Raw genomic sequence first — 23,154 nt, 5'->3', positions numbered from 1 at the left:
CCCATTGGCCTGCATCCAGTAGGAATTGAACCTACGAATTCGCCAATTAGGAGTTGAGTGCTTTAACCATTCAACCATAGATGCTTAGCGGGGATCCTCGTACATGGTGAATAACTAAATTCTAATTGAAATAAAATCTTTAGGATAAATCAATGCAATTTAGAAGCAATCAATGAAAGGACATCAATTCAAATCCTGGATTTTCGAATTAAGAGAGATCAAGAATTCTCACCATTTCTTAGATTCATGGACCCAATTCAATTCAAAAATCCCCTCACTTACCCGTCTAAGTGTATTCTTGTTGATCTCAAAGTGAATTAACACTTGTTGTTACACTTCTAACCTTGAGACACAAAAGTAAAACAAAAATTACAACTCATTTTGACACCGAAATAAGCAAATTACAATTTTACACCAGAGAGTATCAAGCATTGAAAGGACCGAACAAATCTAAGAAGTGGATAGACTTCAGGCATGCTTTAAACTAAGGTAGTCTATTTTCTAAAAATAAAGAATAAAAAAAAAAAATTCATATATAGTATAAATCTAAACAAATTCATACCAGCAATAACTTTCCACTGTTGAGCCTTCTTTAAATATGCAAATCTTATTTATTAATTTGAAATCAATGTCCATTATTCTTAAAATAAGTTGATCTGTTAGACATGATGAAACTGTATAATAGATAAGCTTGAATAGTGATGGTATTCTAGGATTGATAAGTTAAATATAATGAATAATAAGCTGTAAAGAAAATATTACAAAAATAATAATAATAATAATAATAACAAAACAATAAACAATGTATCTTGAATTAACAATTTAGATTGCCAATCTATATTACACATTCGTGAACATGTAATAATAACAACTAGAATAAATAATAATACATTCTAAAGTAAGGCGATTACAACAAATTGTCGGTCCCCTTTTCCTTCCTCGTGGTACTTGAAATCCTTACTATTTCATGCTAAACTTGCTTCTAGGCACAATCGGTTTACAATAAAACCTAAATTATTTAACGGGGCTTTTAACATATAGGACCATGGTAGGTTTTGACACAATTATAAAGTTATTTCATTCTGACTTAAAAGAAGTCACAAGTTCATAGGGCCAGGTAAGTTTTGACACAACTATAAAGTTGTTTCATTGTGACTTAAAAGTTACGAGTTCAAAACAGAAAACTAAACCCGACGAATGCCTTGTGCACTCGACTAACCTACCTTTATCACACACGGCCTTAGTCAACAACCCAATTCACCATATACCCTGTCATCATGATGTATTCTGGAATCACAGGAAGTGTTTTTCGATGCCATGGTGGAAGGCCAATCTAGCAAGCATGAGAACACAAATTCAAACATGAGAGAGTTTAGTTATGTCTCCAAGACTTCCAAGTCTTTCCGTTGCAACATCCTAGTAAATGATATTTGTAATTAAATAAATAAAATATAAAATTACTTTCACATAATTTAAATTCAGATCACCTGCTGCAAATAAATAAATAAAATATAAAAATTTATAAGAGGACAAAAGATCAAGCCGGCTTAGACTGTCAGTAAATCCCTTAGATGTCAATAAGTAAATTTCAAAAAGAGAATTTGTTCTCTTAACTGCACAAAACGAAATAACATAATTGGTAAAAATAAAGTTTGCAAGTAAAAAACTAGCACTTTCCTTACTTATCACTTTCAAAATGGGCTGGTTGTGCTCGCCATGGTTCTGCTTCTGTTTTTTTTTTTGATAAGTAGGTTCTGCTTCTGTTTTTGCTCCCCCAGGAAAACCACCACCACCACAACAACCAAAGGGAGGAAAAAAAAACACACACACACACTTCTTGCTTACTGTTCTTTGGGTTTCAAAGTAAGTACCAATAATGCTAGTTAAAAAGAATGATTGACGCAACCAACTGCAGATTAGATTAAGTGGTATCCTACACATACAAGGTCAATAAATTAGACCTATGCTAAATCTCAATTATACTTTCAAAAAAATTGAACTATAATGGTACAAAATTCCAATACTTACAACCAACAAAAACCCAGTATCCAGCCACGATTGCTATTACACAGCAAAGAGAAGTACCTTAAGCAAGCAAGCACAAAAAACTCCAATTTGAGTTCAAAGCTTCAAAACCTCCTTGGCTTCTTCTTCACATTGCTAGACTCTGCCTCTATTCCACTTTCCAGCTCGCTCTCTATCCAGGTTTCATTATCTGTCTCTTCAACCATGGCATTTGAGACCTTCTCCTTAGCAACTCTATCCCATCTCCTCCTCTTTATTGTCTCTCTAATCTTACGTACATCTATCTTACTGTAGCCATTTTGAAGAGAAACAATCTTGCAACTTGAGTTCTGATCAGATATCCCCGTTCTTGGCTCACCATCACCATCCTCAATGACACTATTGGCACTACTACAGTCGCTTGTCTGAGTATTTAACTTTTCTTTTTCAGTGATATGGGTATCATTGCAGGCTTGATTCAAGCAGCTCTTGGACATTGCAGATTCAACAATTACTCCAATACTCACAGTAGCTCTATGGCCAGAATCATGAGCGGCAACCGAGCCATTTATAACACATGATTGTGAGCTATTAGAGGTTGCTTTTCCAACCACAGCTTTAGATTCAGTCACTCTCCCACGTGCCAATGGAGCTTGTTTCCGATTTCGCTCCAACCACCCAAGCATCTGTTGGATGACCTCTGAAAAGAAATCCCATGAAGAGAACTGAGAAAGAAGCTTAAGAACGCAGAAGTTGGGGAGGGGTGTTTCTTTTAAGTGAAAAAGAAAATTTCACAAGAATCTGGTCAAATGCGTAAAACTACTAAATATTCCTTGGTGAGTGGATTTTTCAGTTCTTCACTGCATTCAATAGTAAAATGTAAAGTATTAGCAGGCTGAACAGAGAGAAGGTTAAAACAAAGGACATAATTTAGTTTCGACAAGTTCGTAAAAGCAAATTTTTTATAAGTAACACTATTTACATCACCTACACCAACAATTACAACAGATAACAAGAGGAACCTAATCTAGTAAAAAACTCTTGCTGAGTCCATTTTTCATTTCTTCACTGTATTAAGAGTCACCCGTAATCTGATACGCGGGTGTATCCTAACTGAAGATAGAGATACGGTTGAACCAACAACATATTTCAGTACCAATAATTAATAAAAAGGAAAATTTGTCATAAAAAAGTAATGCAGTTTATCTCAGGGGGCAATACATACAATTCAAGGACCAAAAGCATATTTCTTGAGCCAAAATTTTAATTAATGTAATCATCATAAAACTAGTGCATTTAATGTCTACTGCAACATGATTCTCCAACAATTTGTAAAGCATTTATTGAAGGAATAGGTTCATACAAGCACATTACCTTTCAAAATATATATAAATATTCATATATCTAAATCAGCCCTTAATATGAACTCATATCTTGAGCTTTCTCATGAAAGAATTTAATAACTGAAGACTTCAATTCACACTGATGAACTTATTATCATTCATGATGCAAAAGCATGGGAAATGAAGATAAAAGAGATCTATAGATATATGAAACAAACCTTCTAATAGCTTAGGTGAAACATCAAACTGCAGCCACCAAACCTTTCCCTTCTCCGTGGGAAGCTTCACTTTCTGAAATTTGGCAGCAAGGAACAGGGAACCAGCAGCGATATAATGGGGTTTGTACTGCAAACAGAGCGTTGTACGGAGCCTACAGGTACCATTAGCAGAAAGTTTTAAATCATTAAAATGACAACATCTGACAAAAAATACAGATTTAGGCCACTCACATATAAAGAACTTCGCCAATAATCAACAAAAAAGAGAAATGAGCACACACCAGTCATTCACAAAATTCCATGCTACTTTTGCAAGCTCCTTGTGTGAAATCTCCAATCTTTTCAGAGCTGTGACTAGTGGCTTGTAAGGGAGTTCAACATTGAAGTCAAAAGCAACTGTTGCCAATAAAACCCTCTCTCCAATTAAGATTAACTCCTTATGCCTATCATAAACTTCCTACAAAAAGAATATATATAAGCAAGCCCACAACTTAGCAAACATAGCAGCCATAGCGCAGTGACAATGTTTTCCATACCAATTGTTTGATTCTTCGCGGGGCAGAAGGATCGCATCTGTACATTAGTTTATAAGCCACCACAATAACATCACTCAACCACCTTGGTGTTTCTTCCAATTTGCAAGCAAGGAACATACAAGAAGTAGCAACAGTCTGCAAAAAGCACATCACCACATTGAGTAGTACATTACATGCATTGAAGAAAATACATAGGAATATTATTTTCAAGCTTCCACATGGGCTTTTGATATAGCAAGTGGAAGCTGCAATATACCAATCAATCATTGAATATTTACCTAGTAAATTATCAAATCTAAATAAAAGAACTAAACTCTGCAATACATAAGAGTTTCTCATTTTGATATCAGAAGTCGATATTAAACAACACAGCATATCTAATATATCAGTTCCACTTCCATCACATTTCACAGCTCACGCCCAAGACCAAGAATGTTTTTGACACGTACATTCTGTAAAAATTCCCTCCAACCAAGAAAATATTCAAATGGGAGGCCATGTCTTTTGAAAAATGAACAATTGCACAGAAGTAAAAATAAAATAAAAATATGATGTGAACCTGCCATTCATTCTTTGCATGAGATTGACGCAAATAAAACCGATGGCACAACATCATCGCTGTTGCTATCGTCACCTGGGGCCTGAGAAAGAAAACATTGATCACTATCTTGAGCATGTACAGTAAGCATGAACTTCTCCAAAGAACTGGAGAGTGGGGAAGGAGTGACATATAAGAAAGAGGGCAAATTTGCAGGAAGAAGATAAAACACTCAAGGATGTTGCAGGAATTAAAGACAAAAGCCATAGACTAATGGATAAACAAGTAAACAATAATGCATGACCTTTTTATTTTTATTTCCATTTTGCTGGAAGGGAGGAAGAAATAGGCAGGTAAGTGAAGCAGGCTAATATTTGACCTCAGGTATAACTGTCTAAAGAACAACACCAAACCAAAAATTACCGGCTAAATAGTACGTGTGTACAAGCTGAAGCAAAAGTAGATACCAGAGATCATTTCTCACTGTTAGGAAAATAGATTTCCTAATAATTTATGAACCCCTCAGCCAAATTGTTAGGGTTAATTCTTCTCCGGGCAAAAAAGGTTGCATGGGTTATACAAAAAAGCAACACATTTATCGAACTATTAATGCTAAAGACTTACACTTTAAGCTCCATACCAAGATCTTGCAAAAATGAACAGTACAACTTCCGCAATCGTGACTCTGTCTGATGGTCAATGCCATCCTTCCTTGATGGAGAATGATCTTCTATCTCCTTTCTACCGAAGTACCACTTGCGTGTCAAGCTCTGAAACTCTTCATCTGGTATGCACATTGTGGTTGCCTTTCTTTCAATTCCATGCTGAGAAGGATCCCCTGGCAGTTTCCCTGCCATGGTTTCCCCCTTTTCTCGATGGCAGATAAGAGAGAAAAAAACTACAACTGCTCAAATGTCCCTGCTTATTTAACAGCTCACTTCGTAGCAAAATCACCAATAGATATTCTGTAAAACAAAAATAACAGCGTCAATGACATAAAGTAAACATTATCTCTGCTCAAAGAAATTAAACATTGTACATTAAAAACTGACTTATAGACAGTGTCAATGACAGATTGACACTAAAAGAAAACTAATTGACACTAAAAGAAAACTAATTTACAATACTATGATTCCTCCACAATGGAAACATATGGGCTAAATGCAAAGATACACTTCGAAAAAAAAAAAATGCATCATGAATTCTATCGGTTATTAAAATTGCTCTGTGGCAATCTAAAAATAGCCATGATCAACTATGTGAACATTTTGCTAAAAGACACCACAGATGTCCAAATAGTCAGTGATAATTTAAAGATTTGATCATCCCAATGGATAGTCGCACAGCCTGACTATGCCCTGGTTTTTATATGGTTTTAGAAGTAACTCTTTATGGCTTGATAGGCCCAAAAAAATAAAATGAGTTGAGAACTAACAGTTGGACACTAAAGGAACAGAACTTTTAGCATGGACACATAAGGACACCGAGGGTAATACCCTTAAGTTTCAAGTACGATATATAGGAAAATGCATTTGAGGGGAAGGAAGAGGAAGGCGGAGCACAACTAAAGCACAGAAAAAGACGAAACCCAAATGTATTAGCATAAATATTAAGCCCAATGCAAAAGTAAAATCAAGGGGGGAAATCACATATTTTTAGCCACATAAGTTCAATGTAGAAAATGAATTGCATCAAGACTATCACAGCAGAAGTTCTGGATCCTGTATAAACATTAAATCCATAATCAGTATTCTTGTAAAGAAGCACTGGGGAAGTTTCCAACTTTTCTGAAAAAAATATAAAATTTACAAGCTCTTAGGTCGAAAGAACACTTTAGACATTCCAGAAAGGTACATGGTACATTCAGCGTTGCAAAATGGAAAGTGAAACTCAAAAGATAATAAAATCAACAAGCAAATGTTTTCTTGCAGCTTAATTTATAGGAAAAACAAAGAGAAAAGAACTTTGCTTTTCTTCTCTCGTTTCTGCAAACCAAGCTAAATTTTCAAAAAGTACATGAAGCACAAAAGACAAAACCAACTCAACTTAACTCAAATTGCCCTTGTCATAAGTATTGGGGTTGCCTAAATGAATCCAATTCTGCAGTTTGCTTTGTTTAGAGTCATATGTTCAATTAAACCATTCACTACCATGCCTTTTAAGAAATTCACAAAACCGCAGATATAAAAGAAAATTTTAAGCTTTTTACCATCACAAATTAATGGTAACATGAGATAATGTTGGTTATCAAGCTGATACCACGTGCCAGAAAGCGTGTTCAATCGAGATCCAACCATAAGCAATAGGAAAGTTAACAAACAAATAAGGAAAACAATAATTAATGTTAGTTTGAATAAGTCCTATATAGGAACATAAGCAAAAGAAGAAATCAATGAATATAGAGAAATCACAGAGTACGCACAAAAAACAACAAAACTGGAACAAAAGCTTGAAACCTGAGGTAAACCCTAATTTTCAAATTCTTGGTATTCTTCCCATCTTTGCCTCACCACTAGAAATTTTCTACTCTCAGACACATCTCTCATTAGGCTACATCTCACCAAAATCTCAGTTAATAACCTAGGTATTTATTCATATAACCTAAGACCAAAATTCCTTGTTGACAAGGAACACAATACCTTAAATCAATTATAACACTCAACAAAAACTTTTCAGACAAAATAAATCCAGCACTAATCAACATAAATGCTGTTTTATCCAAGGGGGGTGTGCCTCTCATACAAGAGGTTTGGGTATTATGAGCAAAAAATACGTATAGTACCAAAGCAACCAAAAATAATTATAACATACATTTATGAGAATTTAAATACTAACGTGATTGTTATGTAACCCCATTACAACCCTTTACTGATCTGGGCAATGTTTTATATAATGGTAGTGGCTGTAGTGATAATAATACCCTTAATATCTATCATATTAGATGATACCTCATTGGCTATAAAATTGGGCAGAAGTGTTATTTTCTTTAATTAAATTAGTGGGTTTTTTTTTTTTTTTTTTTCTTTCTAATAAGTAAAATATATTCAAAAGGCGCTCAAGCAGGGACTGCCCATATACATATTAGTGGGGTTATTACAGTTTGCCATGTGCGTTCTCCCCCTACAGCAGTGGATTATCAAGTGTTTTTTTTTTTTTTTTTTTCTTTCTAAATTCACATTAACTATCTTAACAAAAAGATGAAAGAGAGAAACCCACAAAATTACAGAGTTCAGAAGAAAATCATCGACATAATTAAAGATAATCGCATGAATTTTTTCGGTAGAATATAACATTAAATCTTCAACTGTCAAATCGTAAGAAAAAAAAAACGAATTCCACGGTTTCCGAGCAACCAAAAGGATCTAATGAGAACGAGCATATGTGGAACAAATTAATTAGATCGATTGAAGAAACATACCTGATCGAATACTCGAAGAAGATGATGAAATCAGATGAATTTTCCGTAGCTCCAAAGGCGATGTTTGTAAACCCTAGATTTTTTAATGACCGTCACCTTTCCCATTTTAAATTCAGTTAACGTTGACTCCAAGTATTACCACCGACCCTATCACACCTGACGCGCTAACGCGTCCAGATACGCGTTTCTTGTAGATTTTATTTAGATTTTAGGTTAGGTGATTTTTTTATTTGTGTTAATGTCACTTACACCCTTTAAATTTGCCCAAATATCACATTTAAATACCTTTCGAAAATAACTTGCACTTAGGACCGATTTTACTTTTATGTCATTGACACTGTTAAATACATGCGAAAAGAAAAATGTACCCCTAATTTTTTAATAACTTGCATTTCAAAATATTAGCAATTTAAACGAACAAAATTGTCTTCTTTACTTACTCTCACCTACCTACTCCTCTCTCTCTCACTTTTTCAACCAACACCCTAATTCCACCATTTTTAAATTCTTCAATTTTTCTTTCTCTCTAGTGACCTTTCTTCACCACCATCATTCCTTCCCACCCTGTGAGGACTTGTCCCTTTTTCCTTTCTTTCCATTTTTTTTTTTTCAACATTTTCGAGTCTTGGGTCAAGTGGGACGGGGCGGGGTTATATATATATATATTTGGGTCACAATGGACATCATATTTTATTTTGGGGCGATTGCGTTATTATTTTTTAGGATATTTTCATTTTAGGGCTTTCTCGATTTTTGAAAATCAACAGGGCCCATGGGAGACTTTTGTACCTATTATACATACATAAATATATGTGTTGGAGGAGGAAAGAAAGAGAGAGGCAGCCATAAGGGTCGGATCCTCTCCCCCTTCTTCTTCATTTTTCTTTTCTTCTTCTCTTCTTCTTTTTTATTTTTTATTTTTTTATTTTTTTGTTCTTAGCTCCATGGTCCGGTTTCATCTCCTTCTGGTCGAATTTGCCAACGCCGTAGAAGAGAGAAATAAAGTGGACACCAAGGGGAGCAAAACCCTTGTTTCTATTTTCATTTTGGGGAACTTTAAGTTTCTGGGTAAAGCTTGAATTTGGATTTTGAGGCGGCCATAGGAGGGTTTTTTTCGTTCTCCTCGTCTTCCTTGTTGGCTCTTCAAAGTTGTGGCTCAATTGGAGCATTTTGCGATTTTGGAGTTCTTGAGATTTTCATCTCAAATGAGGTAGGGGTGTGTTGCATATGTAAGACTACGATTCCTTTGCATTTTGTGACTTAGAATGAGGTATACAAGCATGTGTATGTGTGGGCGTGTATATTTAGAACTTTATACTTAGGTTAGTAATGCTTGTCAATGGTAATTCAATGATATTGTAATTGATTTCATGCCTAATATGTTTATTAGACTTGTCATTGCGATATTACTTGATAGCTAAGGTGCCTACTTGATGTTGTAAATTTCCTATTTGCGTATATAAGTGATATACTTACTTTTGTGGTTATGTGGATGATATTGTGAGTTTGCTTTTGGAAGTATAATTATATGGATATTTATGTTGCATTAGATTCGATAAAATATCCTTTTGATTGTATAAGGTTAATTATAATCAATTATTACCTATGTTGTTGTAATTGCATTAATGAGCATGCCACGATAGCGTTGCACTTTAAGACATTGTTCATATGAAAAGCATGAGTTTATATGCGCTTGTGAAGTGTAATTTGGATATATATTAGTATATGCTTACTTTGTGGATTTGGATGATGATATTAGGGATATTCTCAGGCTTTATTGTACAGTTTGATTCGTGACTACGAGGGCTTGGCACTCATAGGGTGAGCTCGGGCTCCCCAACTTTATAGTGGCCACTTGGTTAGTTAAATGTGGGCTAGTATCCCAAAACAACTACAGTTGGTTACCGACAATCTTATTCCAGAAGAACCATTTTACCGGCTCATGTAATGTGGGTAAAATGCAAAAAAAAAAAAAAAAAAAAAAAAAAAAAAAAAAGCCCTTTGCAACTAAGCCCGGAACTACAAGAAACTCCCCTGAACTTTCAATTTGTTGCAATTTGCCCACTCAGGCCACCAGAAAAAGAAAAAAAACGAAGCTGCCCTTCTAATAAAATGATGCAAATTGCTTATAATCCCAATTTCACTTATTGACGTAGCAAACAACATTTAACCAACCAATACCATTGCGATAACACAACAAAGAGATAAGGATTCTTATCTTTTACATCACCCACATAACAACAAAACCCCTAACCCAGCTTCCTTTATTCACTGCAAAGACACAGAGAGCAGAAAAGGAAGCCATTGTCGCCCTTATCTACAAATCGCCCTTCTCTGCAAACCTAATCAACATATAACCCTAAAAAAATGTTTGCATTAAAGTCTGGTACTTGCATTCAGTAACTCTCTTACTCTAATCAACTGATTTTTCTTATATGTGTGTATATCAATTTTGTTATATAATGACCATGCTCATGTATGTTTGTTTCTTGCTTTGTTCATACTTTGTTCTTGCTTTGTACAAAAGTCTTAGTCAAATTTTTGAAGGATAGGAGTAAAAGTTTGTAATTGATGTTGTTGTGACCTTTTTAGAACTCTGATATTCTCCTTTTGTTTTTACTTCTTTTTTTTCGGAAAGGTTCGAGGTACACCACCCCATATGCAATGTTTTTTTTCTTCTTCATGTCGACTAGTCTCTGTCTAAAAACCCATTCTGTTGTTATTGTTTCTTTCTATTGTGTGCATAAAATAGTACATGACATAGTGGTTCCTCTATGTTTGTCAAATGACCTAATATGCTTTATAGTGGTCCTTTTTGGGTATTTAATTTTGACCCACCATTATTGATTGCATTGTCTATATTATATAGTGGTTCCTTTGTGTTACTAAATATGCAATATGTGTTATTTAATTGTACCTTAATGGCATACTGATATACATAGTGATCATGTGCTTAAATTATTGAATTGGATGTGTTATTTAATGATTGAATGATGTGGTTGTGTTGTTTTTATTAAGGTTGTCTCTGTCATTGTCTATATTGAGGTTTTATATACCCATTTGTTGTTGTAGATGGATGATATGTTTACCATTGAACTTCATCATGGGGGTATATTTGAGAAATTACCCCCTATGACATACTTAAAAGGAAATATAACTGAATTTCAAAAGATAGACCCTGACAAGATGTTATATCTTGAGGTTTAAGGGATGGCAACTGGATTGGGGAATGGGGTGATCAGTGAAGTGTTCTACAAAGTACCTTATGAGTGGCAAGAATTCAGAGAAGTGAAGTGTGATTTAGATGTGTTTAGGATGTTTTATGATCATGAAGCTCGTGGAAAAATGTCTATTGTGAAATTATGCATTGTTGCACCTTTATTGAATGGGACAGAGAATGAGGTCAACTCATATGCTGATTTAGGGTGGAATTATCTAATGAGTGATACCCAACTCATTGCTCCTGTGTCAAGTGAGTATAATCCTAATGATGAGTTGATAAGTCTATGTGGATCTGATGATAAAGGTGTTGATAGTGGTTATATGCACCAGGATTACATTCCTTTATGGGATTTGGGGGAAAAAGAATTGGAATTAGGCATGAAATTTGGGTCAGCTGCTGATTTTAGGTTGGCACTTTGGGAAAGTGCATTGAAAACACAAGTTTGATATAATGTTCATAAGGAATGATGGAGATAGGGTAACTACATTGTGCAAGGCTGAATGTGGTTGGAGGATACATACAAGCAAACCTGAAAATGAAGATTGTTTGATTATTAAGACCTATGTGCCAGAACATACTAACTGTTTATGGTTTCATACAAATGGACTGGCCTCATCAACCTTCTTAGCAAACAAATATTGTAAACAAGTGAGATTGAAACCTAAGATACCTTTGGGAACACTTAAGAGCACCATTGTATCTGAACTGAACATTGATGTGTCCACACATAAAGTGTATAGGACAAAAAGAAAGGCATTAGAAATGATTGAGAGGAATGATATTGAGCAGTATGGTAAAATGAGGGATTACTGTAGCTTGATATTGAGAACCAACCCTGCCAGTGTAGTTAATATACAAACTAAGCCCATTGCTGATGAAAGTGTTAGAAGGTTTATCAAAGAGTCTTTATTTGTTATGTTACAATGTGATCGGTTGTCAATTATACATCAATCTTTGCAATAGCACAAATTATTGTAAAATATGGCTATTAGTCGGGTAAGTCGAACCACTGGGACTGCTAGTTTATGGCAACTTAGGTGTCTAGAGTCATTTTTAGAATGATAAAGGGGGTTATAGAGGATTTGTTGGATTGTCACTAAGATTATGAATTGAAAAGTGCATAAAACATTAATGCTAAGAAGTAAAGAGGCAAAGATAATTAAAAGGGGACTAGGGAAGTGAATCCACTACCCATCAATAAGCATGCTAGGACATGATTTACTTGGGGAAATATATATATATAACCATGGAATGCAACAACATAGCATTGAAACATTATCTTCAAGAAATATATGAAAATAAGATACAAGAATAACCTATCAAAGCTTACATGTTTTGGTTACCTAAACTAGGATGCAACCTTAGACATGATCACCAAGCAATAGATTATCAAGCCCTTAGTCTCATAATAAGAGCACATGAAATAGAAATCAAGAGGAATCTATCAAAGGAAAGCCCTAAGCAATAGATTATCAAAATTCCTAAGTATCATGCCAATAAAAACACTTCCATGAACTCATCTCCATTGTCACTATGAAAATGTAGCAATATAATCATGAGAGAAAAACAATCTAAGACAAGATATTCAACTCAAAATGATCATTTATAGATAATGAGCTTCATTACATCATGTGAAGTGCTCTAATTCATGGAAAAGTTACATATATACATTATACCCCAAATATAAATCAAAACAAAGCAATGCTTACAAAATGGGGCTTCATCACCTCCCTAGATAGGGAGTTAGTTACCCATGAAGACAAAGAATGAAGGAAAAGATGAAAAATCCCTCTCCATTTTCACACCTTAAGCTCAAGAACACCCAAGACCCTCTAAACTCACTATTTCTCTCTCTAGAACTTAGCCAAATGTGAGATATCCAAAATAATGAGTTTTTCCCCTTATTATACATCAAAACCTACTCCCCATACTGAAAATCCCAAGCTCCCCCCCTCTGCATGAAGCTAGACCACACAAAAGAAGGATAAGGGGACCAAGATGCTGAAATTTAGGGGCAGTTGAGCTGCCTGCTGTAGGTCGGCGGGCGCTCGTGAGGCGCTGGCAGGCGCCCGTGGTGGCTTGCGAAATCAAAGAGGGCACTGGCATGTTTGGTGGGTGCCCGCGATGGCGCGGCGGGCGCCCGCGGCGGCTCGCGAGGGCTCCTACGGGGGCTCAGCAAGGCCCCGCAAAATGGGGTAGAGAGATGAAAGAATTGGCGGGCGCCCACGGTGGCGCGGCGGGCGCCCATGGAGGCTTACCATTCCAGCTTTAAACCAAGGCTTTTCGTAAGCCTTTCCGAGCCGGAGCACTGACGCGGCTTCCACTATGCACACTAAGCCACGGACTTCACAAAAACGGTGACTGAAGAGGTTAGGTCCCGAAGATGACTCCCCCACACGGCACACATATTTCAATAGAAAGTTGTCAAAACCGCTTCTTTGATCATTCTTGGGAAAAATACCTGAAATCGGAAAGAAATACACAACTGAATTAAAATTGTACATTATCCTCTAATAATGGACTTAACTAATGTAAGAAAGGACGCTTGAATATGTAATATTCGGCGCTTATCACACCCACAAACTTACATTTTGCTAGTCCCTTAGCAAAACAAGACAAAGAGCTTAATGCAAATGACGACCAATAAAATGCTAACACATGCATCAATCATAACACAAAAATATCAACGAAGCTCAACTATGATTTGGAGCACAGAAAATTTTGAAGATAGACATTAGGTAGACTACCTTGCATGTATGAAGCCTTAACACAAAATGGCAAAACAAGTTCAACTTAAATGCATCAATCATCAAGGTCTATATAAACACTTCAATTGTCATCTCTTGAATAATCATAAACTCTGACTTTTGTGAAAGTGAGCCGGCTACCTAATATGTGGCTTTTACCTTCTTTTTCCAATCTCAAGAACACATTTTCACATCCTTAAATCTCCTTCTAAATGAGGTCTCCAAGGCATAACTTTATTAACTGAACAACTTTTGTTGCTTATTGACAATTTATTTAATCAGCTCAAAAGATCACCTACTATGGTCGTGCAATGTTGAGAATTCATTAAGCTTTCTAACCAACCCATGTAGCAAGTGTTGGGCCAACGACTCCCAAGCTAGATGGCTTTAGGGCGCTAAGTGTAAAGACACTCCTAGGGCTTAATAACTCGAATTAGAAAGGCTACGAATTTCGACGAACCATCTTTATTTATTTTTGAACAACCGTGCAATGTCTAAGTTCTTTAAGCTTTCTAACCAACCCATGTAACAAATGTTAGGCCAACAACTCCCAAGCCAGAAGGCTTTAGGGTGCTAAATGTAGAAACATTCCTAGGGCTTAATAACTCGAGTTGGAAAGGTTACAAACTTTGACTGGTCATAAATTTTTTTTTTTTTTTTTTTTTTTTTTTTTTTTTTTTTTTTTTAACTTATGCCTAGGATATCCATTCATTATGGTCATCAATTCAGATCACTGAGTCCCGATCAGGGTCAATTTGGGTTGCATACCTCACAATTAGGTTTCCGGTATGCAAATGTGCAATGTGAAGCATAACAGAGTGTGAAATCCGACGAGAATTCAATTGAAGTTTTTATACAAACCGATTATGAATCAACTTGTTTAATTCAAAAGTTTCTTTATTTTCAAAAAAAATTGTCTTGGCTTCTATACACAAAGTATTAAGCACATGCTTCAACCTTCAAAAAGTTCCCTTTAAACAATATGATTTTATTAACTTACAAGCATAAAAAATGAGCAAAAATATCAAATGAGCAAAGAATATCGAAACTGCAATAACATGCTCATGCACCAAAAATGTAATAGCATGCACATGCACCCCCAAACTTGAATATGACATTGTCCCCAATGTGACAAGACAAAGGATAAGCAAAGAAAATGAACAAAGGGGGAAATGAACAATAGTACCAAGTTGATAGGATTGGAGTGGCGGTGCAAATATAGGCCAGCTTGTAAATTCCCGGAGCATGCCCCCAAACTTGGTTTCAAAAACCTGTCAAAAGATATCTATACAAGGCAAGAATCATATGAATCCAAATTCAATGAAAATAACTGCAATTTATTTAACTAAAAACTATAAGCCATGCAAAATAGCAAAAGGATGCAGTTATAAGTGCCAAAGAAAAATTGGAAAGCAAATGCCAAACGCGGCCCAAAATAAGTCTAAAAAGTACTACTGAAACAGGAAATAAAAAGAAAAATATGAAATCACTCCACCATTGGAGTAGAGGATGAGGCACCAGGTGGGCCAGGTGCACGGTCAATCAATGATTGGAGTATAGCCTGTAGAATCTCTTGATTCTCCTGAGTTTTCTGGATGGCACCCTTTATAGCATCAAAGCGCAAGGAAAAGGCATCGAGACTAGCATCCAAGGTGAGATAGTCGGCGCGAGTCATGACATCCGGCGGCGGGACAAAAGTGGCAGCTGGAGAAGCGGGGGCATCAGGAGGAGGAGTAGCAGGAGCCACAGGGGGGGCCGGAGCACCCCAATCCAACTCATCACCAATGCGGGCCTGACGGGACGTCTGAAGCTGAGCTGTGCTGGATTTCCAGACCCCAAGGTTTAAGTTCAACACATCTTTCTCTTTTTGTTCACTACGGGGAGCTTGGAACCCCATATTTTTGAGCAACCTTGTAATAAGGTATGGAAATGGGAATGCCCAGGTGGTGGTGGTGCGCGACCGAACTAAGATTAATTCATTGTAGATTTTTAGCAATTGGTCCCAGACAAGCTGTGGGACACAAAACCAACACTCCTTTTCAGCATAGTAGAAGGTTTTCAAAAAATCCCCCTTCCGCTAGGAATAAACTGGCACGGGTAGGACATTCTTGGCCAAGACAGAATCGAAAAACCACAACCGGCATGGTAAGAAAGATTTATTGGTGCTTGTGGTTCTGTTGCCGGTGAATTGACCATGATAAATTTCTCCCACAATGTCCGCTAAGGTAAGCTGATCGGGACCTTTAACATAAAGGGCGAGGCCCGCCTCATCCACTGGCGAAACCAAGGGGCAATCTATAGCCATAGCAAGGTCATCCAAGTCGAATTCATAATCATAGCCATCAATGGTGGTTTTGATTTTGTCCAGTTCCTCACATGAGTGGACCATGTTCGCATAGAACAGACGGACCACACGCGGGAAGTAAGAATGAGTGCGCGGTTTGAAAAGAGAGGCGAGGCTACGGGCCCTCAATTCGCAGACGGACCATGCGGTCTCCAAATTGTTCTCGAAAGTAGTTGCAATGCCGAATCGAGCTTCGGTTTCAATTGGCCATTCAGCCTAATTTGGGGTCGGAGGAGTATTAGAAGGGCCCTCAGATGACCGAGCACGCTTGGAAATAACCCTAGGAGCCATTGGAATGAGGAAAACTGGTTCGGGAATTTCTATGAACACCTGGCGTGCAGCAGAATTGGGAAGAGAGCAAAAACAAGGTTAGAAATGCAAAAACCCCAAAATTTTAACCTGTAATGGACATTCGATCACAACCCAACAATCACCAATCCCTCAGAATAAGAATCCCATCCTCCTTAGTGCAAAAATTTAAAGAAAAAGAAAGGTAGAAACACTTACCCAAAGTGAAGGACTCAATCCCCTCAAGCTTGAATGATGGATGATGAGGATGGAGATTGGAAGATGATGATGGGTGAGATGAATGGATGAGAGGATTAGGGGGGGTATTGGGAGAGAAAGTGGGATGGTTTGAGGGTTTGAGAGGGATGGGGGCGAGAGTAGAGAGGGAGAAGGGTTGAAGGGAGTATAAAAGAGGGAAAAATGGGCTTGAAAGCCCATTTAAAGTCTTAACTGCGAAGGCGGCGGGCGCCCGCGGAACGGATGGCAAGGCCCGCGCGTCTTGGTGGGGCCCCGCGGGAGCTGTCTTGTTATTGCCTTGTTTGGCGGGTGCCCGCGGTGGCACAGCGGGCGCCTGCGGGGCCTCTCTGCAGCTGCCTTGTGCAGCTTAAGATGGTCTTGCAAGGCCGGGCCAGGGTCAAAGAATACCGAATTTGAAAATTTAAGTGTCTAAAGACCCTTGACACCTCGTAGAACTTGCGAAACAGGAATTGAAGCGTAATTTCAAAAATGCAAGACTTGAAAGAAGAGGCACTTGGAAGAAGAGGGCTTGGAAAATGGAAGAATTTCTTCCATGAATGCTAAATTTATTGTCGATAGCTAGACGAACCAGGCATTATATGGTGCATTAATCCTCGTAGATTAGGTCCGTCAATAGGACTTTCTCAACTTTTCGAACAAGGATTATGCCATCGATGTAAGGCTTAAGCCGTTGGCCATTAACCTTGAAGAAAGATCTATTGGTAGGATCTTGGAGTTCAACTGCACCATGAGGAAAGACGGCGATGATGACATATAGACTACCCCACCGTGAACGGAGTTTACCGGGAAAGAGTCTCAATCTAGAATTGAAAAGCCAAACTTTTTGTCTAGGGGCAAAAGACTTTTTGACAATGTTCTTGTCATGAAAAGCTTTAGTCTTTGCCTTATAGATTTTGGCACTTTTATACGCATCATTTCGAAGTTCCTCAAGTTCATTGAGTTGCAATTTACGAGTAGAGCCGGCTTGTTTGAGATCAAAGTTGAGCCTTTTTATGGCCCAATAAGCACGGTGCTCTAGTTCAACGGGGAGATGACATGCCTTGCCAAAGATAAGTCGACATGGCGATATGCCAATGGGTGTCTTATAAGCTGTCCGGTAAGCCCAAAGAGCATCGTTTAGTCTTAATGACCAATCTTTGCGGTTCGGTCGAACCATTTTTTCCAAGATGTGCTTAATCTCCCGATTAGATACTTCCACTTGACCACTCGTTTGAGGATGGTAAGGTGTGGCAACCTTGTGGAGGACGGAGTACCTGGAGAGGACGGATTTAAGATAACGATTTCAGAAATGAGTTCCACCGTCACTAATGATTGCTCAGGGCGTACCAAAATGACTAAAAATGTTGGACTGAATGAAGTTGATCACTACTTTATGATCACTGGTTTTGGTAGCTTCAGCTTCAACCTACTTGGAAACATAATCCACCGCTACAAGGATGTACTCATAGCCATAAGAGGATGGAAATGGTCCCATGAAGTCGATCCCCCACACATCAAAAATTTCTATAATTAAGATGGGAGTGAGGGGCATCATGTTTCTCCGGGACATGGATCCGAGTTGTTGACATCGCTCACAAGATTTACAGAAATTGTATGCATCTTGAAACAAAGATGGCAAATAAAATCCGCTTTGAAGGACTTTGTCGGCAGTCTTTTTGGTACTGAAGTGTCCCCCACAAGCAAGAGTGTGGCAAAAATTTAAGACACTTGTGGTTTCATTGTCGGGAATGCATCTCCGAATGATTTGATCCGGGCAATATTTGAACAACTCCAGATCTTCCCAAAAGAAATGCTTAATTTGGGAGAAGAACCGGTCTTTTTCTTGTTTGGACCAATTGGATGGAATTTTGCCTATCACTAGATAGTTGACAATATCTGCATACCAAGGGAGACTCGAATGGGAAATCTGAAAAAGTTGCTCATCCGCAAAGGAATCACGGACTGCAGCAAATTCAGAAGATTTTTCAACGAGTAAACAAGAGAGATGGTCTGCGACAACATTGTTGGTCCCTTTTTTGTCCCGAATTTCAATGTCAAACTCTTGAAGTAAGAGTATCCATCGAATTAGACGGGGTTTGGTCTCTTTTTTAGCGAGCAAATGCCTAAGAGCAGTATGATTCGAGAAGACAATAACCTTGGATCCAAGAAGATAGGAACATAATTTATCCAAGGCATACACCACAGCTAGCAATTCTTTCTCAGTGGTGGTGTAATTTAACTGAGCATCGGAGAGAGTCTTGCTATCATAATAGATGACGTATGGAAGTTTTTCCACACGTTGGCCCAAAACCGCGCCTAATGCATAATCGGATGCAACACACATGATTTCAAATGGAAGAGACCAATTAGGCGGTTTCATGATTGGGGCGGATGAGAGAAAAGTGCGTAGTTTCACGAAAGCTTCCATACAAGCTTCATCAAAATTAAATGGAACGTCCTTGGCAAGAAGATTACACAAGGGCCGAGAGATTTTGCTAAAATCTTTGATGAAGTGAGATAGAAGCCGGCATGTCCAAGGAAGGAACGGATTTGACAGACCGAATTTGGAGGAGGGAGATTAGAGATTAACTCTACTTTGGCTTTGTCAACCTCAATTCCCCTTTTTGAAATAACATGTCCTAAAACAATGCCTTCTTGGACCATAAAGTGACTTTTCTCCCAACTTAGAATGAGATTTGTTTCCTTGCACCTTTGAAGTACAAGAGATAGATTTTGGAGACACGAGTCAAAGGAGGATCAAAAGACGGAGAAGTCGTCCATGAATACCTCTAAGAATCTTTCAACTATGTCCGAAAATATGGACATCATGCATCTTTGGAACATGGCCGGTGCATTGCATAGCCCAAAAGGCATGCGTCTATAAGCAAAGGTTCCGAAGGGGCATGTGAATGTGGTTTTCTCTTGATCTTGCGGATCAATTGCCACTTGGTTATAGCCGGAATAACCATCAAGGAAACAATAAAAGCTTTGGCCGGCTAACCTCTCTAGGATTTGATTAATAAATGGGAGTGGAAAATGATCATTCCTAGTGGTAGAGTTAAGTTTCCGATAGTCAATGCACACACGCCACCCGGTGGTGGTGCGTTGTGGCACAAGCTCTCCCGCAGAATTTTTAACGACGGTGAGGCCAGATTTATTAGGAACAACTTGAGTGGGACTCACCCATTTGCTATCAAAGATAGGGTAGATGATTCCTGCATCCAATAGCTTGATCACTTCTTTCATGACCACTTCCTTCATGTTGGGATTCAACCGGCGCTGCACCTCTTTAGAAGGTTTAGCGTCCTCCTCCATATGGATGCGATGCATGCAAATAGAAGGGTCAATTCCTTTCAAATCAACCACTGCCCAGCCAATAGCTTCTTTGTGCTCTTGTAGCACCGCTGAAAGGCTAGTTTCTTGACCCTTTAAAAGGTCAGAAGCAATGATGACCAGAAGAGTTTGATTTGTACCAAGAAACATATACTTGAGGTGAGCCGGGAGCGGCTTTAGTTCAAGTTATGGAGAAGACTTCAAGGAAGGGACCGGAGGAGTAGAAGAAAGTTGAGGAAGCGGTTCTTTTGGAATTTTCCAAGGAGGAGTATCCATGACAACATTAATGTCAAGCAAGGAATTTACTTCTTGGATTGATTGGTCAATATCAAAGTTTGAGAAGTTGAAATGAGACATACAAGTTTCTAAAGGATCTTTGCTTAGAATGAAGGGGAGAGATTCTTCGACCACTTTATCTACCACATCGATAAGGAAACAATCATCCTCATCGAAAGGATGTTGAGTTGCATGGAAGATGTGGAGTTTGACTTGCATATTTCCAAAAGGCGATATCCATCACCCAGGTTCGGCAATTAATTGAAGTGTTAGCCGTAGCTAAAAATGGCTTACCGAGAATCACGGGAATATGCTTCTTTGGGTCATGGACCGGTTTCGTGTTAAGAACCACGAAGTCTACCGAAAAGTAGAATTGTCCACTTTGATAATGACATCCTCAAGAATGCCTCGTGGGTGCTTAACCGATCTATCGGCAAGCTGCAAGACCACAGAGGTTGGCTTTAGATCTCCCAACCCATGTTGTAAGTAAACTGAATATGGAATCAAATTTACACTAGCTCTTAAGTCAAGGATGGCCCTTTCTATCTTGTTGTCGCCAATGACACACGAGATAGTTAGAGCGCCTGGATCCTTATACTTTGGAGGAGCACTGTATTGAATGATTACACTCACATTTTCAGTTAATATCACCTTCTTTGGCAAATGATTTTTGGAAGTGCACTTTTGAGTGCACAAATCCTTGAGAAATTTTGCATAGGAAGAGATTTGCATTATAGCATCCAAGAGAGGCAAGTTGATTTTTACTTGCTTGAAAACTTCCCACATGTCTTGAATTTTGCAATTCTTGTTCCCAATATGTGTCGACTCTTAGAGACGTTGAGGAAATGAAGCTTTAAGCTCATAAGAAGTTTCCACATTTGGGATGACAAGCTTGGGATTTTCATGAGTATGATTTGGATTAGAAGAGCTGGGACTTGGATTTGGATTTTTCGAAGGAGAATTTTTCTCATCTTTGTTTCCATCAACCTTGTTGTCAACAACATGACCACTTCTAAGGGTTGTGATTGCTTGGACTTGTTCATGAATTGGCCCACTCGGAGGAGGGGTTTCATTAATCACATGCATCCCTCTAGGATTTTCAAATGGTTGAGCGGGAAGCTTACCCTTGTCTTTTTTGAGCAATTAATTCATGGAGTTAGCTATTTGGCCCACTTGATTCTCAAGCTTAGCTATGTACTGGGTATGAGAATGAACCATTTGGAGAGTGGGTTGCAAAGATGTCAAGAGTTGCTTGTTGGAATCCATCATTTGCTTATTCAATGATTCCATCATTTGCTTGTTTGCAGCCACGATCTCATCAGTTGGGAACACATGGGGTTAATTGGAGACATTTGGATTGTATGGAGGATGGTAGTTCGAGGAGGCCTGAAATTGCCTATTTTGAAATTGAGAAGAGGGTTGATTTTGTTGCCCTTGATTTTGAAAATTTGAATTTTGTGGGGCTTGTCGCCTCCACGAGAAATTCGGATGATCTCTCCATCCGGAATTGTAAGTATTGGAATATGGATTATTTCCAGGCCTTGAAAACATTGCATTCGCTTGCTCTTGATTGGAATTAGGAAATTGTTCTGGTGTGGGACAATCTTCTAAAAGATGGAATGGACTAGTACATGATGCACAAACCGCACTTACCGAATTTTGAGACAAGGAGGGGAAGAAATGTGGTGCCATCAATTGATAGAATTTATGAGCTATGGCATCCGCCTGGGAGGATTCCTCCCTCAGTGTTTTTGGTTGACAAGGGTTGGTGTTCTTTGTATTGGTTGAGGTTGGACCACTACGAGAGTTATGCTGTAATGAGTTTTCACTCAAATTTTCAAGTAAGGTCCATGCCTCCTCCGCACTTTTAGACATGAACATCCCTCCACAAGATGAGTCAACCATGAACCTATGTGGGTTGGTTAACCCAGCATAGAAGGCTTGCACCAATTGCCATTTTGGAATTAAGTGGTGCGGACATTTCCTTAAGAGGTCTTGAAATCGCTCCTAAGTCTCATGGAGTTGTTCCCCCTCGCTTTCTGAAAAGCTAAGAATGGAAATGCCTCATTAAATTGGTTTTACTCACTAGATAATATTTCTTTAAGAATTCTTGTTGCAGTTGAGCCCATGTGGTGATGGAATTGGCAGCAAGGGAATTCAACCAATATTTTGCCCATTATTTTAATGAGAATGGGAAGAGATGCAATTGGAGAGCATTATCAGGAAAGCCCCTCAACTTGATGGTAGAGCATATTTCAAGGAATTCATCAAGGTACTTATAAGGGTCCTCATTTTCAAAGGCATGAAAAGATGGAAGCATTTGGATGGTGTTAGATTTAATTTTATATTGAGTGGCCTCAATATTTGGCATCACTATGCAAGAGGGAGAAGCATAAGTGGTAGGGATGAAATGGTCCCTAAGAGTCATGGGAACCATATTTGGAATTTCGGACCTATCATTATTAATTCCCTCATTTCTAACATTTCCTACATTTTCATCCATTGTGTTAAATTCAGTTTCAAGCTCTCTTATGCTAGAAGATTCCCTAAGGGTTCGTCTAAGAGTTCTTTCAAGAGAATTTATATCAACTGGAGATTCTAGAGTTGGTAGGGAGAGTGATCTATGGTCAAACATCAACAACACATCCC

General features: G+C 38.1%; 1 protein-coding gene across 1 annotated transcript; it reads right to left on the bottom strand.

The window, feature by feature from the left end:
- Positions 1-1,896: 1,896 nt before the first annotated feature.
- Positions 1,897-8,198, bottom strand: LOC132277315 (cyclin-T1-3-like). Its single transcript, XM_059779149.1, has 7 exons — positions 8,058-8,198; positions 5,264-5,604; positions 4,661-4,742; positions 4,102-4,236; positions 3,847-4,022; positions 3,566-3,717; positions 1,897-2,704 (listed from the first exon to the last, which is right to left on the bottom strand). Exons 2-7 carry the CDS (start codon positions 5,494-5,496, stop codon positions 2,130-2,132), a joined length of 1,353 nt encoding a protein of 450 aa, XP_059635132.1. The 5' UTR covers positions 5,497-5,604; positions 8,058-8,198; the 3' UTR covers positions 1,897-2,129.
- Positions 8,199-23,154: the final 14,956 nt, after the last annotated feature.

This window comes from Cornus florida, unplaced genomic scaffold (assembly GCF_030987335.1).
Source record: "Cornus florida cultivar Cherokee Brave unplaced genomic scaffold, ASM3098733v1 CherokeeBrave_3.0.0_Hap2_Chr10, whole genome shotgun sequence".
Lineage (NCBI taxonomy): Eukaryota > Viridiplantae > Streptophyta > Magnoliopsida > Cornales > Cornaceae > Cornus > Cornus florida.
The sequence above is the reverse complement of the archived record's forward strand: the minus strand, read 5'-3'. Positions and strand labels throughout refer to the sequence as shown.